This window comes from Saccostrea echinata, unplaced genomic scaffold, assembly GCF_033153115.1.
Source record: "Saccostrea echinata isolate AGI-Se365-2 ecotype Australia unplaced genomic scaffold, CSIRO_AGI_Sech_v1 ptg000033l, whole genome shotgun sequence".
In the NCBI taxonomy this organism is placed as follows: Eukaryota; Metazoa; Mollusca; class Bivalvia; order Ostreida; family Ostreidae; genus Saccostrea; species Saccostrea echinata.
The window spans coordinates 29,739,155-29,764,363 of record NW_026889782.1 but is presented as its reverse complement, the minus strand read 5'-3'; the positions used below and the strand labels follow the sequence as shown (position 1 = coordinate 29,764,363).

General features: G+C 33.5%; 2 protein-coding genes across 2 annotated transcripts; one reads left to right on the top strand and one right to left on the bottom strand.

Moving 5' to 3' along the window:
• Positions 1-389: 389 nt before the first annotated feature.
• LOC133198839 (cerebellin-1-like) lies at positions 390-3,743 on the top strand. Its single transcript, XM_061334803.1, has 2 exons — positions 390-607; positions 3,335-3,743. Exons 1-2 carry the CDS (start codon positions 394-396, stop codon positions 3,736-3,738), a joined length of 618 nt encoding a protein of 205 aa, XP_061190787.1. The 5' UTR covers positions 390-393; the 3' UTR covers positions 3,739-3,743.
• A 2,582-nt stretch (positions 3,744-6,325) lies between these two features.
• LOC133198838 (solute carrier family 22 member 7-like) lies at positions 6,326-23,628 on the bottom strand. The gene is made up of 10 exons (XM_061334802.1): positions 23,505-23,628; positions 21,799-22,004; positions 21,185-21,415; positions 20,766-20,968; positions 11,665-11,988; positions 10,241-10,375; positions 9,707-9,792; positions 8,624-8,741; positions 7,617-7,689; positions 6,326-7,104 (listed from the first exon to the last, which is right to left on the bottom strand). The coding sequence occupies exons 1-10, from the start codon at positions 23,626-23,628 to the stop codon at positions 6,946-6,948; spliced, it is 1,659 nt and encodes a 552-aa protein (XP_061190786.1). The 3' UTR covers positions 6,326-6,945.
• Between the last annotated feature and the right edge of the window lie 1,581 nt (positions 23,629-25,209).

Sequence of the window (25,209 nt, the reverse complement as noted above, 5' to 3'; positions counted from 1 at the left end):
TATTTTGTTTGTACAAAATGCTACGATGACACATTTGATCTCCATCTCAATAGATTCATTCGATTTGATGGTACCACTTGACTTTACCATAGTTTGATCATTCGTGGTGGGGTGATCAGTGTTAATAATGTATCCTCTAAATTGGAGTCAGTCAAATATCTTCCATACTTGAATGGACGGAGTGTCTCAAAAGAAGTTTTAGATTTCTTGTATTTTAATTCATTGAAAGATAGGGAACATCATATACAAGGCTTCAAATTAGATCGTGTTTAAAAGGCGGGCAAGAACGGCCCTCTCTTATCAAATGTCATATCGCTTCAAACCAGGACGTACTCTCCTCATCTTGTCAAGTGCAGATTTATGAAATTCACTACTATGAACAGAGAAACGAACATGGCGTTGCGTTTACTGTATCCCCTAATCTTAGTAATGCTAATGGCTTGTAATAATGAATGCTTGCTACTGAATGACCCCTCTGCTATGGAGCAGAGACTTTCTCAAATGGAGGCTTTGGTTCAGGGACTCACTCAGGAAGTTAAAGGTCTTACTCAGGATGTTAGCTCTTTGAAGCAGGAAAACTCATATCTTAAGTCTAAGATATCGACAGGTAAATAATTATAACCAATTTGGACTTAATTAAGTAGTGAAAAATTCAGCAGACATCTTTGTATCTTTAAGAAAGGAAACATGACAACAAGTTATTAAACGATATATACACTTCAGTCGTATTTAACTCCTGAAACACTTTTGTGTATATAAGGGCTCTCCTCGGTCTTTGAAAAGAAACAGAAAAAATCAATTCGACAATTCGGTGTTAAACGGAAAAAATCCGTAGATAATTCAGTGTTAAAATAATGGTCTAACAATTAGTTTTAAAAAACGTCAGTCGGCATTCGACTTAATGATAAATTGTATTTGCTGACAACGTCATTGTATCGACCATAGAACTTGCGAAATGATGACCTTAAAAGGTGTTAACATGTATCTAAATTTCTTACAAAATTAAACACAATTATATTCTTGAAACATTAAATTATCGTTTTAACATTAAATAATTTTGAAAATGATCGTAATTAGGCGATAAGACGCCCGTGATATAGAGTCCTCGAAGTAAAAATCTCCACTAATACGATAGGGGTCACTTGGTACTGAAACGTCATAGGTGACAATGGTCAATTAGAGCTCGTAAAGCTTATCGTAAGAAAAAAAAAATATAAATATCTAATACATTTTGATGTTAAATAATTACACTATACAATATTGTTGCGGGAAATTTTGACATAGTCGATATTTCTATGGTAATGGACTTCAATCTTTTATGTATATACGTCTAAAGAGAGAAATAACCATTGGGCAAGAAAATTTTCTGACAAGTAGAGCAGCTGTAGAGAGGACAGCGAAAATGAAGCCATTGACAATGTGGGACTTCGACTGAATAGAACGAATTACTGCAGTTTGACTCTGTAAATATTTATAAATATGGGAATTTTAATTTCTCTTTCATTCATTATATTAATAAATTATATAAATCCTGTGTATTTTCTTTCTATTCCAGCAGTGAATATCATTTACTAGAAATGACACTTCTTCAATGGCATCGTAAGCCATTACGAACTTCAAAACATATATTCCTACTAGATTCGGTTCGACTTTTTAAAAAAAGCATGTTGTTTATTATTTTATGTTTTAAAAAGTACCATTTCCTTAAAATACTTATTAATAGGTACAAAAACGATCGTTTTGAATAGGAACAAAGCCCTCGCGTTTGCAGAAAGAAGACCCACTTTCACCTCCCGACCAAGCTAAGGAAATGTGAAAAAAATCTTCCAAAATTATTTCTTGTGCACATTTGTGCATCCAAATTCCACAAATTATACTTTACGAGCTGTCAATTATCCAGTTATCACTTATTGATTATCTAACAGGTTTAATAAACGCAACAAATGAGCTGAAAAAAATTGAGACATGATAAAAATCCCTTAAACGAGACTGTTACAAATGCAAATGCTATATTAACTTGGGTAAATTATCCCGGATTTAGTTTGTGTGGCGACAGACCTTAGTGGCCTCCATATAAATCGTCATCATAATATCACCATGACAGACATTTACTTATGAATTCACTATCATAAGTGACATCTAATAAACGATAGTCATGCAAAATTCTTTCAGTATCGCGGTTAAATGTTTTCAAAGTGAAAAACATTGTCTACAACATTTTTGGACATCCCCTGTATACTGTCACTCTCTGCTATCTTGATGCTGGATATTCTACTTTGGATATTGATTTAACAGAGAAAACTTTTACAGCACAAACCTCATATATAGTTCTCACGTATCTCGTCAAATACGTTAAGTTTTACTCACCCTGTGACTGATAATTCTAGGAATCACATGAGAGTATAGTCTTCGCAAGATTAGTGAATATAACTGACAATAACAATACTGCATATAGATTAAACTATGACTTACAAATAAAACCGATTTTAATACAAAAACATAAATGTATACATTCCCTATGTCTTTTCTTATAAAATGTGTTGAAGGCTTTGGCATTTAAAGCATCATAGCTTTATTGGTAAAGTCAAGAAGGATTATATAATTATATTTATTAACTTTACAAAAAACGTGAACGCCATAACGTCATAATCAAAAATCACACCCACATTGCTCCCTTAATTTGGCAAGATAAGTGTGATGTGTTTCCATTAAAGATATTATTCATTTTTATAAATTTATAAAGTGAGAATAACGAACAGTGATCGATTTTCAAGAAATCTATAAATAATACAAATATGTGAAAAGGGTATATAAAATACAGATCCCTGGAAATTCCAAAGGTGGGATCAGGTGCTTAGGAGGAATAAGAATCACACAGGAGATGTATACATTTATGTATTTCTTTTATTTACATAAGTTTAATTTGTGCGTTGTAGTATAATAAAAAGGCAGCTTTCTGATTATCATTTACATTCACTCACATTTCTAATGTAAGCGATATTCTTCTCAACACCAAAGTCGTTTTGTAGAGGTCAGGTGGTAAACCTGTTTTTATACAGGGTTAAATTCCGGCAGCTCAAAAAGTGTTATATAAGGGAATGTATTTTCAAAACACTCTTTACATTATAAACTTATGTCAGGTCTTTTTTTTTTCAAATTACAGTTAATTGTTATGAAATGATAAATCACACTCTGCACTGTAGTACGTAATTTGTAATGTATTCAAATATTCTAAACATAATATTAGACCAAGACATTAATAGCAAATAATGTCTAATTATTCTTTTCCTTTAGTTCTTTACTCTCTAAATATATGATATACTTTTTTGTATAGGGCAGACGCCAGCATTTTTCTCAGCATATAGGAAAAATCATCTGTCATTTACCACAACAACCCAAACAGATGTCGTGTACGACGGTGTCCGAAGTAACTTCCACACCTGCTACAATACTTCAAGTGGTCAATTCATAGCCCCCTTTAAGGGCTTCTACGTTTTTAGCTGGGAAACTCTTACAACAGCAGGGAAAATATTTGATAGTGAGTTATTAGTCAATGGAGTTCGTTATATGCTGAATGCCTGTAACAATATAGCACAGAACACTGCATATTCCAGCTGTACTGGAGTGGCTCCTGTTCAGTTAGAGGTCGGGGATATTGTCCACATCCGGGCCTTAAGTGCAACATTCCTTCATGGTGATTGGTCGAGCTTCAGTGGATGGCTAGTGACTAAAACTTAAATAAGCGATTGCCACTGTTAGAGCATTATAATTAAAACAAAAACAAAATGATCATGTGTATATATTTATAAATTATTATAAACATATGAGCTTTCATTTCATGAGTTCAATAGTTGTAATCAATATGTACTTTGCCATAAAACCAACGGTTAGTTCATATCAGGACTAGCATGTTTCATACCAATTGCTCTAAAAGGGTCTGCAAAGTACACTGTAATTCTTACAACGGGATGGGTTTTGTGTACCTTTTATTATCAAAAACAAAATGTTACGAGGATATGACTATTTGACAGAAACATTCTTACTCCTTCTTGGAACCTTGTAACCTCCGTTGTTTCCAGGATTACACGTTTTTGTCCTGTACTTAATGTTTTTGGTTACAAAAGTTATGGATTTTAATCATCTTTTTATTAACAATGATTAAAAAGAAATATAAAGTTATCGAAAAGTAATTAAGCAACTCGGAAGCAGAATTAACAGAGGCTTCTAAAATCATCAGGAAGGTGTTTTACAAAAGAACTTATAAGATTTAAAAATTCATGTAGTTTTAAAATCTCTACAAACTGAATAATTTTGTGAGATTGGTGAAATGTCAATTTAATGAATATAAATAATAAAATAACTTGCAAAAGGTGATTTTGGTCTCAGTCCTAAGTTCTTATATAAAACACAGCGCTGAGGTGGGATCAGGTGGCACGAAAGAGTTCGCATCCTCTATTGACCGGTCAAACCCGTCATGTACTCCTTGTCACATCCTAATATTCTTGAATATAAGGATATACAATAATGATATTTGATCCTGTTTTTTTCTGTTAAATATACAATAATGTTTGATAAGTTATTGATATTACATAATATAAGTCATTAGTGAATAGCTTGTGTTTACTTTGGACACATTTCGTTCTATAAACTGATGAATCGTATAGAAAAATTGTAAAATTTGGATTATCAGTCATTGTTTCCCATGAGTGTGCTCTCTACGAGATACAATAATATCATTAATAAGTACAAGTCAACACGTTTGTCCTATGTATAAAGTGGCATTTACATCATTAGCAATTTTCACAGTGCATTCCACTTAAGACATAAGACATACGTTTCTAAGCTTTAAAAAAATAAGCATAACATACCTGATTTTAATATCAACGTTCATTTTAAATAATTTATCATAATTAATATCATTTTTTTTAAACTGCCGTGTTTTCATAATTATGTAATGAAAGTTTCCTCATAAAGAGAAAGTAATTGCGTGAATTATTTTTTTTAACGATGATCAATGAGATTTAGTACAATAGCTGATTTTTATAGCATATATGTAAAATGATGAAAATAAAACAAAATAGAAATTATTATCCTTCAGAATTATACAGTCAATCTGATTGGTATAGAGCATGTTACGTGAGGGGAGACAATTTGTGAAGTCTCCCTCAAGCGCAACTGAGAATGAAATAGCGCAAGCGAGCGTGCAGGGTGACAACCGTGTTGTCAAATTAAATGAAAATAAAGCGGCTTAAGCGAGATAACTCATATTATAATTATACAATTGCTATATATGCGGGATCGGTAAACGTCAAAGTTGTCTGTTGACAAATTTCAAAAGTATTAAGCAGAGTAGGAGATCACAAGAGGTTTGACTACTATTTTCTTCTCTATTTAATTGATAATTTTGATTCTTAAGGATAATAAAACTATTATAATTGTGTAATAACAACTTAGGAATTTCCTTCTAGAGGTCAATAAACAGTTTGTAGTCTTATCTCAAACAAAGATTAACATATTTATATTCGTAGGTTTGCAGAAGAACATGTTACTGAATGACCCTTCGGTTATCGAGCATCGCTTAGTGCATATGGAATCCATGGTTCAAGAACTCTTCCAAGAGGTCAGCTCTTTCTCAATTAAAGAACCTGCACTGTTTTCATCACATCAAATAAATGCAATAACTTTTTTTAAACAATATTCCAGTGTTCGGATAAAAAAACTCAAAGCTGACATTAATTCAAAGAACTACATAAAAAGGTTATTTTCACAGATTTTTATAAAAGAAATTGTCCAATTTCAAGGTAAATAAAAACAAGGAGAGAAAAAGGCATATGCATTGCCAAAGTAACAGACAATCAAGATACTGTGATTTCATGGTGCATATTCCGGAATAATATTGGAAATACAAGTTAAATGCTAGGGCTGGGACGATACAACTTTTTCTATATCGATACGTATCCCGATATTTGAGCCACGATACGATATGTATCACGATATGTTTAATTGGTTATAAATCCTTTTTTTATATTGAAATGAACAAAACATTTCTTCACAAATAAGAATAATTTATTCAAAGAAGTTGTATATCTGTTGTAAAACTTAATTATTTTGCACAAGTGGTCTTAATTATTATGTATTTCATATTTATATTTATATTAAGCATATTTATTTTACATACTAAACCCAAAATGTTAAGTAAACAAAGAAAAACATTAGTCAGAATTTTTTGGGCGATATGTCGATATTTCTTCATATGTATCGATATGCGTATCATCCTCACATTGAATCGATATTATCGATATCTCGATATATCGTCCCAGCCCTATTAAATGCTGAGCAGTAAATAGTGGGTTAGAGACTTTGAGTTGCCTACTAAAAGCCAGCATATGTTTGCGTACTTTAGATATCTTCATGTACATCTAAGATTTGCAGATCATTTATTTTTGAACTGCACCATTATTATGAAAATACTTGTAATATACTGACGTTCTTTAACATGAAGTAATACTGTTAAATGTCAGTAAGGCTTGCTTGTGTAAATAAGACACATTAAACAAGAATTAGCATACTTTTTGACGGCATAATACACTAAAGATACAACATATAACATCAGTGTTTGCTAATCTATATTATGCCTACATCAACTCATAACCTACATACTATTAGAATACTAACTTCTGATAACTTTTCTTGTTTTACTTGCATTCAACGTTTAGATGTAGATAAACAACATCACACAGAACTATGCATCTTAAATAAGCGTACTTTGCAGTTCAATATACTGTGTAACCATACAATAATTATATCTCAATACGTATATTACGTTTCATACAATCATCAAAATCATATCACGAGGATTGTATCGAAAGAATTATTGTCCAGACATTAAAATATGAAAGCTTTAACAATTCTAATTTGTCTAAATTAGTAAGGATTTGTGTATCATTATTGATCATCCTTCTTTTGGACGTAAAGATCGTTAACCTCTTCGAGGGTGTTAGGTAATTCTTTCCCAGTTGTTTCGGGTAACCATATAATTAAAACAGTCACTAATACTGACAAAATTCCGAATACGACACCAGGTCCCCAGGGTATATGAGTTCCCTGAAATAAAAAGTAAAGCTGAAATTGGTGATATATACTATCTATAATGAATTTTTCTTTTTTCGTGGTCTAGCAAGACCATGAAAGGTGAACAACAAACCCCAAATTTTTTCAGGATAATGCAAGCTGTCTTGTCCAAAAAATTACATATATTCAAATTAGTATATTTACCAAAACAATGTTTCAAACAGAAAATTATTGAAACCATAATTCTTTTTGATATTAAAATGGATAACACTTCTTCGATTAAACATATGTACTATATTTTTTTTCTTCTAAAAATTAACTCAGTTTGATATGCAAGTCAATATCACATACCTAACACTACATAGAGTTGATGTATAACATAGGATGAGAAATGGGCATACTTTTTTTTAAAGATTAAAAGTAATAAGAAAACCAAAATTAAATATGCTAAGAATATTTACAATACTTTAGCTCAGAATAATGGAATTGTTTAATGGTAAGATATACTAGAAAGAACATTTGTAAGGGCAAAATAATACACTCACGAAAAGTGCTGCGTATGGTGATATCATCGCACCTATTCTGGCTGAGCACGATGCCAGTCCTATACCTAGTGCTCTGAAAGAAGTGAATCGAAAAAAATCTTGATAATGGCGTCAGAAATGAGTAAAAATTACAGTAAGGAAACAGAATATAAATAACATTAGGCCGCTGGATTAAAACGAAGCTAAAGCTGAAACATGAAGATCGTGAACAATGATCATACTCAAAAGCCAGTTAAACAAGACAAATTATGAGTGGACCTCCAGAAACAGGTCCCATGGAGATGTAAGCATCCTAATGATTGGGTAAACAGGAAAATTCCATAGACAAATATCTACTGTTAATAAACTAACAAAACAAATTTTTGAGAAAACTCGAACTGAGATACTGTAAAACATGTAAAATACAATCAATTCTTTAGGAAATCTTTTTCATTTCTAATTAAGTCACTAACTGGTCAAGATTGAAAGAAAATAAAACATATAGAAATACAGAAACAAAAAAAAAAATAATTTTGATCAAAAAATCAATTCCTCTTTACGTTAACCACTCATACAAAACTCAATGGACGGACATTAAACTTATAGCAAAATCAAACTTCTAAATTAATACAGTAAAACTTATTTAAATTTAATCTGGTCACTACTTTCCTAACAAATCCACTGTACTAGACAACATTCTTCATTAGACAATTTTAATCAATTGAATTTACTGAATTTACTGAAAAGGACGTATCATAATAGGAAAAATTTTAGAAAAAAAACTAATCATTTGAAGTAGAGAGTTAAACTGTAAATATTTAGGCTCTATACTAGATATGTAGGATGTGCATGTAACTTAAACATCTAGGCTCTACTGCTAGATTTGTAGGCTGTACAATTAACGTAAATATCTAGGCTCTACTTGTAAATATCGAGCCTGTACTTGGTATATAAATATCTAGGTTCTACTTGTAAACATTTAGCCTGCACTTGTAACGTAAATATCTAGGTTCTACTGTAATGCCTACCTTAGATTAGTTGGGTACACTTCTTCTGTATATAAGAATATTGTCATCCAGGATCCCGATATACCGAACTTTCCCACTAAACTGAAGGCAGTTGCAAATCCTTCCATTACTAGAGAAGCTGTATTTCATATTAATAATTATACTTTGTTTAATTATATAAAAAGGAACTTCATTTCTGAATATAAAGGAACAATTCTTTTTCCAGTGATGACAACGCCCCCCACCCCACCCTCACCCCCGAAAAAAGACTTAAAACGAAATAAAAGTTACAAGTTATTGTCTTTTTGAGTCATTGCCTACCTAATTATCCTTATTCTAATAAGGACCCAATCAAGTTACAAATAAGTCAAGTACCGTAAGTAGAAAGCATTAGGGAAAATGCAAAGAATATGGCTATTTTCATTTCAACTATTACAAAATTGTTTTATTGGATTGATTGATTGTTGCTTTACGTCCCACTCGAGAATTTTACACTCATAAAGACATCACCATATTACGGTGGAGGACTTCAAATTTAAAGCTATACTCGGCACTCAGGGCCATTGAGCAGTGAGGGTTCTTTAAGGTGCCAAGGCTGCCTGACACGGGACCTCAGTATTTTTTTAGGTCTCATTAAAAGACCCGTGAATTTCACTTCTACATGCCGGGCGCTTGGCAAAAGAACAGTAACTACGTATTGTTTACGTCTTAGGTTTGACCAGGCGCGACGAACGAGAATCGAACCCGGGCCTCCCGATCACGAACTGAACGCCTACCTGTTTTATTGGAAAAGCAATATTTACTGTTTATGTAACCACAGGACAAGACTTAAAGGAATACCTGTATTTTTGGCAGTTGACTGCATATAATATTAGATATCATGATTACTGCGTTTATGACAGCAACGTATTGCTGCTTAGTCACGCGGTCACGGCTACTGTCTGTTAGTGGCGAGTGCAGTGAGCTGTGGAAAGCACTGGGCAAAGTTCTAGAGGCGTTCCAGATCAATAGAAAAATGTAAATCAAATTGGAAAAAAAAATAGTGTAAAGACCTTATAATTACTATTAGAGAAAGGTCATTTAGTGCCGAGAAGAAACTATTACCTTTCAGGTACATGAGGACTGCAGAAACCGATAGACACACCCCAGCTATAGCATGAAACATGATACAGGTTTTCTTTCTACCATATCTACACATCATATTATAAAACAGTCAATATAAATACAATAATATAAAGTTATTAGGTATTTACAGTGAAACATCTTTCTAGAAACCACAGATATTACAAATTAATGCCAACAACGTATATTTTTTTTTTTATCCGACAAAAAAAAATCATGAACAAGAGGTGCAACCGCGATCAGCAGATTCACCTCGGTTCTACTGTTATTATTAGATTTTTTCTCTTTTTATTTCCAAGAAACATTTTGACCTAATTTTAGCCCTCTCGTAGACCCAAAGGATTATGAACTAACTGAACCATTCCTGACGATGTTATTCATGTGTTCTACTCTACAAGCATTTCCCATAAGCTTATACCCCCTGATAACTGTTGATGGTACACTGTTATAGACTGGGCATTTATTTTAGCCGACCCTGACGATTCATTACAACTGTATCAGTATGCCCCCGCATACCTGTTTATAGTAAACATATACAGGAACACACTGGGTATCTCCACCAATCCATTTAAGAAGAAATTTAGATACATGTCTCCATTCATTGTTCCTGACGTCAGAAAGAGGCCATAATAAGTGATACTGTTCACAAACCTAAGATCAGAAGAGGAGATGTTGTATTGTTTACATTTATGTCTAGTATACCAGAATAATTGTGCAATATAGAAAGCTACATTTATAACGAGTTATAGGCACTGATAAAATTACTTCATTAGTTTATAACTTTATTTTTTTTTCAGTATTTTCTCTAGATAAAATAATTTAGCTGTATACTGTCCCTATTAACAATCATACCGATGGTAAATAAGCAGAAAAAAATATGAAACTTCTTATCTTGGTGGAAGTGCTTACAATTGATTTACAACATGCTAAACAATTGTAAAATTTTGGCATAGATTTTTTTTTTAATTAATTTATCTAGAACCATAATATTAGATTTTTTTTATAATTGTTACGATACAATTTTATATATATTTATGTACAATATATCACAACTATACCGTACAAGGATATTGGAGATTCATGCCTATAACAAACTTTTATTATCTTTATCCAGCAAATAAATAAAATCTCAACTTGATATAAAAAATAACAGATATAAAAAGGAGCATTATCAATTTGCTTAAGTCATGTTTTACTATATTGTTTATCAGGGCAGGAAAACAGTTATAAACGGTAAGGGCCATCTAATAGCTAAAATGTGTGTCAAACGAATTTACTTCAATTCCTTCGTCAACTTTCCTTTTTGTATGTAGTAAAAGTCTGCTGTGTTTACGCCTCCCAAATAATGCAATACTCAAGAACATGCTTTAAGTACGGTCAATGTTTAAACAGAGGCAGACTACTGATAGATAAGTTGAAGTTACAGGGATTTCAACAACCTCGTTTAATGTCGGCATTTCGTAAAATCTATGGACGTTATAATGATCTTGTTAGCAAATATTACCTACAATTATTTCTGCTTGTGTAATTCATACCAATTGTTTGGCTTTTGCGTTTATGCTAAATTTGACCACGGAATATTATGTATACCTGATCAATACATAGGGATGAGGGCGGTAGTGACCGGTCGGCAGGGAATGCTCACTCCTACTCACACTTTATTCCTCTTGGAATTACCTGTGATTGGTGTTTTATACCTTGTTCACAGATTTGTATGATTTGTAGATTTTTGAGATCGATCAATGTTTGCTATCTTCACCTTTTTTTTCATTTTCCAGTTATCCCCACTAAAGCTGTCATAGGTTTACTACCATGTTCAAATCATTCCTTCAAATACGTGTAAACCCAGTTTGGTTAGTTTCTTTTTAAATAGTAGATTTTACTTCAGTCGTGTTTTACTGTTCTTTATTTTATTTTTATTGTGATTTTTTTTAATTTACCATATGATCCACACAATCACAGAAGTTATGAGTATTCGGCGATTCCTGAATATATCCAAAACCGACAACTTCTCCTCCAGATGTGAAGACAAGTTTATATTTTCTGTCCTTTCATTAACATCATTTATCTGTGAATTAAGAATTTCTGTATTTGTATTGTTTTCAGCATGTCCTTGAACGTTTCCATTCTCTAACGCCAAATTTAGGTCAGCGAGGATAATGGCTGCGTCCTTCCTGTTCCACTTGGCTGCTTTTCTGATCCAGACTTTAGCCTCTTCATACCTGCCGTTTACTACGAGCCATCGAGGGGACTCTTTCAGTATCCTAAAAAAAATCACCAGCTTTATTATCGGCCGCAGGAGCGGCCGATCTATTTGTGGTTGTGTTAGAATGTGCACATGGGGAATTGAGACCTTATTTTTTCATTGCTCCGTTGGAGTAATTCTTCATTGATGACAAACATAAAAGTTACGAATATACGTTTTAAACTTTCGCTTAATACTAAGTCTTTATGGTTGTTATTAGGTTTTAGTTTGTTTTTCATTTCACATCAGTTATTCATTTATTTATGATTTCATAAAAAGTTGTTGTATGAGCTGCTCCCCAACATGGGCATGCATAGGATATAAAAACAAAACGTACTGAGTTTCCGGATTAAAAGATGCCAAGCATAACAAATAAATTGTGAAGGTTTTAATAGTAAGTGAATTTTGTTTTGAATACAATAATTTGCAAATGTTGCAATGATTTCATTTTTGCACTTCATATTTATTTTGATACATCATCGGCTTTATCATGTGACAAAGATTGTGAAGTCCATTGTTTATTTTTATCTTTATTATTAAGGTCTTCCGACTTCCTTCGGAAGACCTTATTGTTTTCCGTCTGTTTTCTATTATTATTAAGGTCTTCCGACTTCCTTCGGAAGACCTTATTGTTTTCCGTCTGTTTTCTATTATTAAGGTCTTCCGTCTTCACGGAAGACCTTATAGTGATTCTACTGTTTCTTATTATTATTATTATTATTATTTTTTCCCCAAAATTTTGTGCAGGCGATTTCTCAAAAACTATTCAGTGGTTTTAAATGAAACTTTCAGGAATTATGCGTCGTCTAATGGACTTTGTTCATCAGAAGGAAAATTTGGAAAACTCGCTTCCGGTGCCAAGTTATTGACAGTTTTCTGATTTTAAAATGAGATTTTGTCCCCCCTTTTTTTCAAAAATGGTTTAAGATATGAACTGGAGACTTGTTAGAGATGATAGGTTATGTCTTCTAGATGCGAATTTAAAAAAGTCGAATTTTTAAACTTTTTTGTTTTTCTATATTTTTCTTTTATTTTAATAAGGTTAATAGAGGCTCTTCTGAAAATGCTTAATATATAATTTATTTTAGAATTGATCAATCCAAACTCTAGATATTCGCATTTCTAAATTTGAAGCGGGTTAAAATGGCGGCTGTCTCCGTAAACTCCGATAAGTAGGTCGGAATTCACGGAGTCAGCCGAGCGTTTGTTCGAATGAAAGTACCATAAGGATCAAAGAATTGTGAAGGAATTGTTGGATTGTCACATCACAATTACGTTGCAATTCTGTTTCGAACTAGGGTTTTAATCCGGGGTTTCCTCAAACGTCTACTATAATTGTTCTTGTCTGTATCTCAAAGTAGAAAAACGACATGACTACAAGAGGAAATACGATAACTACAACCTTTTGTTTTACACCACGGAAAAACTGATCCTAAACCATGGTTATAAGTAATAGCTTTTAAAGAAACTTGCCTGACTAAAGCAATCAATATATAGTAATTATTACGTGACCATTGTTTTTCCCCATGCAGGCTTGTGTCATATTAAATGAACAGAAAAGACAAAAATAAGAAAACCATTTTTTTAAAGATTGTTTAATAAAGTTGATATAAATATTTTTTTTTCTAAAAGATGTTGTTATTGAACATAAATGGTATCAGATTCCTTGACCGTCGCAGGATGAGACATGTTTTTGGGCGAAACATTCCAGTCTTTTCATAAATGTGTAACTAATCGGGATAGTCCACTTTGGGGGTAAACAGGAAAATAAAACTTGTAGAAAATCTTACCTAAATCACTGCTTTAGTGTTACTTATCCATACGATATATAATAAGTACACTATGATAAATATACTTTCTCAAGCTCGATATTCAGGTTATAAGAACATTTTGAAATTTCATTGAAGCTATCACCATTCAATAGAAAATACATTCCAAAGGAAATGCGCGAATATTTACCCGTGACGTTTCGCGCGAAATAATGTATCGTGACCAACCTTTCGTAATAGACAAATGGTCTGATGCAGAAGTATATAGAAGTGCAGAAAAAGATTACATGGACATGCCTGTATATGGAATTACATGAAATAAAAAGTTGAATACATAAAGAATAAAAGAAAGTAAACAGTATCATCAGAGAATGGCTAAAGATATGAATATGAAACTTGCTGAGGTGATAGAGCATCAAATGTAGATATGGTGATTGACCATTATTTTTCGTCGTTCTTACTTCCGGTCGCAAACGGAAGTGAATTCAAAAATGTTAAATTTGCAACTTTTTGTTTTTCAATATTTTTCTCTGGGATTTACAGGGTTAATAGAGAGTCTTCTAGGAGTTTTATGTATGTTTTCATCTTCTTGATTGAAAAAGTTTGCAGAGATTTTTATAAAATTCACTTCCGGTCGAGTGTTTACCTGTCCTCAAAATTAGAATTTGTTCTCACAATATTGCTCGGCAACAGTAAACGACTGAAGTCTAAAACTTTCAGGTCTGATAGTTAGTCATCAGTTTATTTGAATCGTGAGAAAATCTTGTATCGCCGTTACTTCCGGTCGTGACAGGAAGTGATGCAAAAAAGTGAATGGTTAATGGTTAGCTTTCTTGGATTTTCACGCTGAATTTCTTTTATCACTTTTTCAGCGTGAATTTTTTTTTTTATTTTCAGAATCGGACGGAAGACCTCTCATTGCTCGCAATGAGTTTCTAATTATTAAGGTCTTCCGTCTCCAACGGAAGACCTTATTGTTTTCGTTCGGTTTCTTTTTCCCTATTATTATTATTATTATTATTCTTACCGATTTTGTGCAAGCGAGTTCTCGAAAACGTCTTGGTCGATTTTCATGAAATTTTCAGATCTGATAGGTATTGATCTGAACCTTATTGGAAATTTTTTTCGTTGATGACGTCACTTTCTATCTCGAGATATTTTGGATTTTCTGATTTTTAGAGGGTCGGCTTGTTCTGGAAACTCCTCCGAAACGACTTAAGATATTGATTCAAGATTTTCAGTGAAGGTAGAGGAAGGTTGGTAGATTTGCAAGCAGGTGTCCAAATCTCTCTAGCGCAAAAGGCGCCGAAGCTCGGTAGGGCTCAAAAAATGTCTCAGGAACATCTCACAAAATTTTACACCTTTTCTTTCATATCTTCATACCTGTTAAGAATTTGTTAAAACATATAGAAGAAAAGTTGTGCAGAATGACACGACCTTTCATTTGATATAAAAAAAAAAACGGGCTAACCCCTCATATTAGGGGCTCAGAGGGGCCAAAAATCTTTCATCTATAACTCTTTAACGATCAATAATTTGTAATATATTATTGAAGCAAAGATGCTTATCTTGACGATTTACAACAATATATGACAAGATTCTGATCATATGTTACGTAATAAGGGGTCACAAGGGGCCAGAATGCTAAATCTTTGACACTTTATATCTCGAAAAGGGGGAATATTTTGATAAGCATTATTGAACAAAAGATGGTCAGAATAATGTTCTAAATAATATGCACCCTTTCAATTTTTGTGAAACGGCCCCATTAAGGACTTGGAGGGGTGGCCCCTAAATATTTCCATTCAGCATATCTCCACAACGAAAAGAAATCTCTGAATAGTTGTTGAACAAAAAGTCTTCAAAATCACAAGATCTTTCATTTGATATCAAGAAAAGGGGGCTGACCCCTCAAATTAGGGGCTCAGAGGGGCCAAAATTCTTTCACCTCTAACTCTTTAACGATCAATAATTTGTAATACATTACTGAAGCAAAGATGCTTATCTTAACGATTGACAACAATATATGAGAAAATTCTGATCAAATGTTACGTAATAAGGGGTCACAAGGGGCCAGAATGCTAAATCTTTGATGCTTTATATCTCGAAAAGGGGGAATATTTTGATAAGCAATATTGAACAAAAGATGTCAGAATGATGTTCTAAATAATATGCACCCTTTTAATTTTTGTCAAACGGCCCCATTAAGGACTTGGAGGGGTGGCCCCTAAATATTTCCATTCAGCATATCTCCACAACGAAAAGAAATCTCTGAATAGTTGTTGAACAAAAAGTCTTCAAATCACAAGGTCTTTCATTTGATATCAAGAAATGGGGGCTGACCCTTCAAATTAGGGTCTCAGATGGGTCAAGAGTCTTTCATCTATAACTCTTTAACGATCAATAATTTGTAATACATTACTGAAGCAAAGGTGTTTATCTTACCGATTTACAATATATGATAAGATTCTGATCATATGTTACGTAATAAGGGGTCACAAGGGGCCAGAATGCTAAATCTTTGACGCTTTATATCTCAAAAAGGGAGAATATTTTGATAAGCAATACTGAACAAAAGATGGTCAGAATAATGTTCTAAACAATATGCACCCTTTCAATTTTTGTTAATCGGCCCCATTAAGGACTTGGTGGGGTGGCCCCTAAATATTTCCATTCAGCATATCTCCACAACGAAAAGAAATCTCTGAAATTTTCGTGAACAAAACGTTTCCAAAATCACAAGACCTTTCAATTGATATCAAGAAAAAGGAGCTGACCCCTCAAACTAGGGGCTCAGAGGGTCCAAAAGCCTGTCATCTATAGCTCTTTGATAATGTTATATAAATCAAAAGAATGAAATCTAATTAGGGAAGTCTATATATTATTATCTTTCAACAAAGATCATAGTCAAAATCATATCTCATCTTATTGAAAAATCGGACGGAAGACCTACTCGTTGCTCGCAACGAGATCTCATCTAGTTATTATTAAGGTCTTTCGTCTTCACGGAAGACCTTATAGTGATTCTACTGTTTCTTATTATTATTATTATTATTATTATTATTATTTTAGACAAATTTTGTGCACGCAATATCTCGAGAACTATTCAATGGTTTTTCATCAAACTTTCAGGGATAATGCGCTTTCGAATGCCATTGTTACATTTAAAAGAGGTTTGGAGAAATTCGCTTCCGGTTCCAAGTTATGGACATTTTTCTGATTTTGAAATGAAATTTTATCCGCGCGAGATCTAAAGAACGACTATAGATATGAACTGGAGACTTGTTGGAGACCATAGAACATGACTTCTAGATGTGCGGGTTTGCCTTTTCGTGCGTCGGGAATACTTCCGGTCGCTACCGGAAGCGAATTTAAAAAGTCAATATTTTCAACTTTTACGTTTTTCAATATTTTTCTTTGATTTTAATAGGCTTAATAGAGACTCTTATTGTAATGCTTAATATATAATTTGTTTTTAAAATTGTCTACCGGAATACATTTTAAAACTAGATTTTTTAGACAAATCTTGTGCACGCAATATCTCGAGAGCTATTCAATTGTTTTCCATCAAACTTTCAGGGATAATGCGCTATAAAATGCCATTGTTATATTTGAAAGAATTTTGGAAAAATTCGTTTCCGGTTCCAAGTTATGGACATTTTCTGATTTTGAAATGAAATTTTCTCCGCGCGAGATCTAAAGAACGGCTAAAGATATGAATTGAAGAATTGTTGGACAGCATAGAACATGACTTCTAGATGTGCGGGTTTGCCTTTTCGTGAGTTGTGAGTACTTCCGGTCGCTACCGGAAGCAAATTAAAAAAGTCAATTTTTTCAACTTTTACGTTTTTCAATATTTTTCTTTGATTTTAGTAGGGTTATATTCCTTTATAGATACAAGTTACCGAACATAATAGGTATCAGATTCCTTGAGCGTCATATGGCGAGATGTGTTTTGTTGCAAAACATTCAAGTCTTTTCATTAAAGTATTAATAATTGGAATAGTCCACTTTGGGGGTAAAGAGGAATATAAAGTGTGTAAGAAAACTTAGCGCTGCCTTTATGTTACTTGCCCGTATACGATATGTTATATGTAAGTGTGATAAATAAACATTCTTAGGCTCGAAAATCAGGCTATAGCAATATATATTTTTTTTAAATTTCATTGAAGCTATCACGTACACTTATTCAATTGAAGACACATTCCAAAGAAAAGGCGCGAAGAATTACTCGTGACGTTTGGCGCGAAGTAATGTATCTTGAACCGCCTTTCACAAATGGTCTGATGCACTAGTGTAGAAGTACAGAAAAAGATTACACGGACATGTCTGTATTTGGAATTGCATAGAATAGAAAGTTGAATGCATAAAGAAAAAAGGAAGTAAATACAATAGTTTTTTTTTTAGTTTTTATCTGTAACAGATTATTTTCTCTGCTATCAGTTATTGTTAAAACTCAAGTAACAAATCCGATGTAAATCTGCTAGTACTTGCACAAAATTTAGCTGGCTAGGTTTCATCCTATAATTCCGCACTATAAGAAAAAAAAATTAACCTGCCTGACACTCGTTACTTCAGGGAATGAGTGCAAGGTAAACATCGATGATGGCTGGTACTTTGTGCTAGTGCAGTGGTTTCAATATTAAAGAACAAGGTTCACTTAGGGCCTTTTTTGACCCTGTGAATTTCAGAAAAACTGAAACTGCTTGGTTTTAGTTGACAATGCATTAAATATCATTTAGACCTTTGATGACTGCGTATCTATCAAAAATGACGTAATTTTCTGGCTAGCCTATGCATTAAGACGTCATGGCTAGCCTATGCATTAAGACGTCATGAAATGCGTCATTTTCCTCGTATCCTGAAAATTTCTACAAAACAGCCAATTTTTAAAGCTATTTTTCGATATTTAATATAGGACGTGACCTCTGATCTTAAATATGCAACTATTAAATGATAGAACTATTTCTGTGGATTACAAAACCTGTTTTATTTTTTAGATCAGAGGATGCGTTCATTTTATTTCTCCTCTTTCTTTTTTAAACTAAAACTTGCATCATTTTATTGCATCTCCTTCGCTGTTTTGAAATATGTTAGATTCCACCGGAAATAAAACGTCAACTTCCGGTCTATTGCTCGGCAACAGTAAACGACTGAAGTTTAAAACTTTCAGGACTGATAGTCAGTCATCAGTTTATTTGAATCGTGAAAAATCTTGTATCGCCGTCACTTCTGGTAGTGACAGAAAGTGATGCAAAATAGGGAATGGTTAATGGTTAGCATGTTGGATTTTCAGGCTGACGACCAGGGTTAAATCTCCAGAGTGTCTGAATTTCTTTTATCACTTTTTCAGCTTGAGTTATCTTTTTACCAGAATCGGACGGAAGACCTCTCATTGCTCGCAATGAGTTTCTAGTTATTATTATTATTCTTTTTTCATAGTACGGCCGATATCTCAGCTGTGAGTGGACGGATTTGAAAGATTTTTTCAGGGAAGATGCATCGTGAGAATATCTCCAGACGTGTTTTTCATTTTTTGAAAAATCACTTCCGTTCGCGATTTTTGGGGAAATTTGTTTTTTTTAAATGAAATTTTGTCCGTTAATTTTCTCGAGAACGGCTAAAGATATGAAATTGAAACTCACTGACGTGATAGAGCATCAAATGGAGATATGGTGATCGACCTTTATTTTTCGTCGTTCGGACTTCCGGTCGCGAACGGAAGTGAATTCAAAAATGTTAAATTTGAAACTTTTTGGTTTTTCAATATTTTTCTTTGATATTTACAGGGTTAATAGAGAGTCTTTTAAGAGTTCTATGTATGTTTTCATCACTTTGATTGATGCATTTATTGCAAAGATATGACCGATTCAAACTTTCTCGTATGTTGCGCGTTCGAATCCTGCTTGGACGGGAGATTGTTTCTCTCTTTTTTCAGTTGAAAATAATATTTTTCTCCGTGAAGACATGTATGATAGTTTTTGCTTATTTTTTAAAGCTTTGTTTACAGAGATTCTGCAGAAATCCTTTGATAATTATGATCTATGTTGAAAGACTGTGTTACATAAACGTAAACGAAAAATACCTTCAATAAAGTATGAAATGAAGTGAGATAGCATAGCGTTCTGGAGAAGAGCTCGGTCGGAAGACCACTTGTTGCCCTAGCAACAAGAAAAGCATCTAGTTATTATTATTTTTTTTTTTTGGTCACCATTTATAGATTTTCATAATAAGTAATTTTCGATATTTTTTGCATAAGCCATTGAGTCGAATGATTTTATTGTGATACTATCTTTCACCGCGAGCGATCCTATTTTTATTTCCATGATTTATTTATTTTGATTGATCACACTGCAAATCAAAGTTTAAAAAAATGAACAGAAAAAGTAAAGCAATGGAACAGTTTGCAAAATAATGTACCAAATACGTGTAATTTTTCTATTTTGATTTTTTTTTTCGGATTCTCTTTTGTGAAAATTCTTCTAAATTCTAAAATAATATATTTTTGCAGCCGATTTGATGCTTTGCATCAATTTAACTTGTTTCTGATTGTCATGAGCACAGAAAGCTGCTGTGATGGTATTCCTTTATAAATATTTTCTCTTACTTCAAAAGAATGACCAACCACTGTCGTTGGTAATAAGTTTATGAAAGATTTTATCTTGGAGAGTCGGAACATGTATGGTCAGTGTTTGGCGTCATGTGACGCGAGGCTTTCATATCTGTGAATAATTTCCATTATATATTAGTTGCATGAATATGTTGGATTACCATCGTGTTTGAGAAAGAGGATTTATAGTTATAAAACCAACCATCGTATTCACTAAGGAGGAATAAATTTACATGAAACGAACCACCATGGTTCAGAAAGAAGAATAAAGTTTTATTAAACTAACCATCCTATTCTAAAAATTATGAAATAAATGCTTTTTAAAAGAACCGTCACGTTTCAAAGATGGGAATAATCTCTGTAAACCGAATTATCGCGTTCTATAAAGAGGAAAGAATAAACTTGTATAAAACGAACCATCGTGTTCCAAGACTGTGAACTCCTACTAGTCCCGCAGTCAGCATTGTGTAGCGCCAGGAGACGCTCCTAAGGAGGTAGGCGATCAGTGCTATAGAGGATATGGAGAACGTCCACATAAGGTTGCCCACAAAGCTCACAAACCCTCTACTTTCTGCAGGAAACAGCTCTACTTGTATTGTGGCTAATACTAAACCAAATCCCTGACAATAAATAAATATAAAGCTAGAAATATGAAAAGTGTCTTTTATAATCGATACCATCTAGAATATTCGAATGTCGGTGTTTTTTTTTTAATGTTGAAATTAAGTACCATGAATTAGTTCAAAAATTGAATTTATATATAAGATTTATATATATATAATGAAAACTTAATATATGCTTTTGTATTCTCCTCTCCAAACAATCTTTAATTTTACCTGGGCGAAGGCCCCGGTCAGTAGTCTGAGAATGACAAATCCAAAGAACCACGGAACCACAGCAGTCAGTATAAAACACACCGATGTACCGATAAACGTAGTGTAAGTTACCACCAAACGACCGTATTTGTCAGACAGCGCTGTAAACAAACTTGCACCGATCATCTGCCCAACGGCCACCATGGTAGACGGCATACTTCCCAGGCCTTCCGACTGGCACACCAAATTCCACTGTAATAATACCGAAGAATGAATTATAGCAGTTCCATTGATAGACTGAAATTTCTGAATCACTTGAATATAGTAACGCACTTGTGAGGGAGCAGATGAATGTAAGTGAAGTGACCAAAGTAACCAAACAAAGTAACAGAATTATACCGGGATCAATGTCATATGCTGGACTTAATGTAAGAGATTTGTGCTCCCTTGCGAGGGGATGTTCCGCTTGCGTTGACCGTGTACGGTGTGTTTCTGAATGAAATATGTCCGTATTGTCTGATCTCAAAGCTGACGAGGCAAAACCCCGGAAAATTATATTATTACATTTGATATTTTTGGTTCTGAGTTAAACAGTAAAAATAATAATAAAAGTCTTAAAATTCTCTATTCCATACCTCTGATATCGTGGTTTCACGTCCAAAAAAATCATATCCATCTGTACAGGGTAAGATGTCTTGTGTCACAACACCAGACCTGTTTGTCTCGAGAATGACGTCACATTGACGTGTATACATCGTGACGTTTTGCGATCCATTAGTCTCTCTATAATAATTTGTCAAAAGATCACTTGGAAACTTGCACTGGAAGTCTGGTATATAACCTTCGAAAAAGCATAAACACAGCATTAACGCTCTGTGGGTCATTTTTTGAGTCTTGAAACACAGCGAATACTTAACAGTTACACGGCATAAATGCTCTCTTGTAAACCTATGTTTATTGACCTCTAGTGCAACAGTTCTATAGCCTAAAAAAGACACTTTTTATGCCCCCATAATCTAGGATTCTGGGGCATATAGTTTTTACCCTGTCCGTCCGTCTGTCTTCTGTCTATCTATCTATCTGTCCGTCTAGCTGTCTAGCTGTTTGTCCGCAAAAACTTTAACCTTGCCTATTACTTTTGATTGGTTGGAGCTATGGTATTCATATTTCACATGTGTAATCCATGTGACAAGAACTTTCTTTGTTTTTGTTTTTTTTTTTACTTTTTGACCTTGACCTTGGAGTTTGACCCACTTTTGCTAAATTTTATCAGACCTTAACTTTGGTCTTTTGAAAAGATCGTATAAGGGCTTTCAAACTTCACAAGTGTATACCTTGTGACAAGGCCTTCCTTCATATACCAACAACTTTGACTGTTTGACCCTGACCTGAAGTTTGACCTACTATTGAAAAAACTTTAACCTTGGTTAAAACTTTTGAACAATTGGTGCTAGGGCTTTCATACATCACATGTGTAGTCCTTCTGTCAAGACCTTTTTATGGATACCAAAAACTTTGACCCTTGGCCTTCACCATGGAGTTTGAAGTATTTTGGAAAAGAAAACTTTAACCTTAACCATAACTTTTAAACAGTTTGGTGTTAGGACTTTCATAATTCACATGCGTATCCCATGTGCCAAGACCTTTTTATGGATATCAACAACTTTGACCCTTGACCTTCAACTTGGACACTTGAAATACTTTTGAAAAACTTTAACCTTGGCCCTAAATTTTAAATAGTTGGTGTTAGGGCTTTCATTCTTCACATGTGTATTCCTTGTGACAAGTCTTTCCTTTAGATACCAACAATTTTTACCCTTTGACTTTGACCTTGGAGTTTGACATACTTAAAAAAACATTGAACCTTGGTCATAACTTTTGAACAATCGGTACTAGGGCTTTCATGTTTCACATGTGTATTCCTTGTGACCTTCCTTTGGATATCAACATTTTTTGGAGTTTGACCTATTCTAAAAAAAACTTTAACATTTGAATACTTGGTTCTAAGGCTTTCATATTTCATGTACATATGTATCATCAATCGAAACTTCTCGAGCCTTTCCGACAAGAGGAAAAACAACCTCGAATGTGTTAAGTAGGCGTCCATGACACCCCCCCCCCCCTTTTCATAAACTTTGAAATAAATGTAGGGAGACCTCTTATCTGTAGAGTTTGGAGCTCAACTTAATTGAATGTAAAAATATTACCTAAAATATACTACTGGAGTGGCTTTTAACTCTGTCGTTCCAGTACTATAATAAATAGGAAGCAGCTCCATTTAAACCTATCATGAACTGAGCGACCTTCATTGACATATCTTTTTAAATTAAGTATGACTTACCTATAAATACATAAATGACAAGAGGATAAGCAGCAGATGGACTGCATATCAGAGTGTAGACGTATTGTAAAATCTGAAAACGGCCATATTTTCCGAGCGACCGGAGAGTGTCGTCCACATCCATCGCACGACCTAATGTGATTGTTGTTTTTATTGCAAGGTTAGACGGATATGTTTTCAATTAAATAATTTATTATTCATGAGCATGCTTGCATCTGTGATAGTCAATACATTAAAAATGATTGGCCTCAATTATCATAAAAAGTAACCCTGCTTTTATATCCGAGGTGAAAGTTTTAATCTCAGGTTGTTATGTTATACATTTAGAAATATAAGTTTAACCCTTTTTTCTTTCCTCCGTTTTTTTTAATGTATATGGTTCCTTTACTGTTTTGCTTTTATTTAATTTTGGTTTATTTCTTTATTTATTCATTTATTTATTCCTTTTTATTGGTAATAGGGGTGGTTCCGGAAAAAAAAAACTGTCCAGATAGAATTGATACATTTTTAAAGATAGGGAGACATGTTATAATTTAGGCATGCTACATCCGTGTGCACACCTGTAACTTGTAGTGCATAAAGATACTACTCACATGCTTTAAATGAAAAGCGTGAAACGAAAAATATAAATAGGAACAACATAAAGAATGGATATTTATCCTGTCTCTCACTGTAGAAATGTCAGCAAACTGTATACTCGCTGCTGACCCCCATGCTTTTTTTTTATTTTGTTATTTATTTTTTACAATTCATATGTGTTGAATTTTGAATATGGAGAGTAATTGGTATTTTTTAATGTTTTTAATGTTTTTAATGTTTTAGTATTTTATCTCTTTTTTTATTACGTGTAACAGCAACAAGTTCTATTTAATCCTACATTTGATTTGCAAGTTATCCAAAATGTTAATTCTTTAAGAAAATGTGGCACTTAAAGTATTTTTTCAGTATCGCTTTTATCTTACCGAGGACTAGTTTTTATTTTAAGATTGTTACGAGCAAACCTGTTAAAAATGTATCTCAAAGAAATATAAATTTTTATCCATGTATCGCTTTTGCGATGAGGGATCCCCCCCCAAATAGTTGCGTTAGGCTTAGCAGTTAAGTTGGTGGTGCAAGATCCTTTGACCATTTAGGGAAGTCTGGCCACTTTCAACAATGACTTCTCACATTATACTACAAGCATATAACTTACCATAAATTTTCGTTGTAGATCTACAAGTATCACTATCGCCGTACACAGAATTAGATTCATGATTCGACCGTCCATATTCTTGCAGTATAACAACTCCCTGTCAAAAGTTTATTTTCATCATTATCGGCTGCAGGTGCGGCCGATCTATTAGTGGTTGTGTTAGAAAGTGCACATGGGGAAATGAGACGTTATTTCTATTTTAATAATAATTCATTAATGATAACATATTTACACACTGAATTGTCGACGGATATTTCCGATATTTCCCGATCATGACAAGGAGCACACGGCGGGTGTGACCGGTCGGCAGGGGATGCTCACTCCTCCATGGCACCTGATCCCACCTCTGATGTTTAGAGGTCCGTGTTTGCTCTGCTCTTATTTTGTATTGTTTATTGGACTTTAGACCTCGAATACTGTTCGTTATCTCCATATATTTCATGTATGAAACTATGAGGAAACTATTTTTAAAACTTGCATTACACAATCTTCATTGCTGTTATAATATTTCAC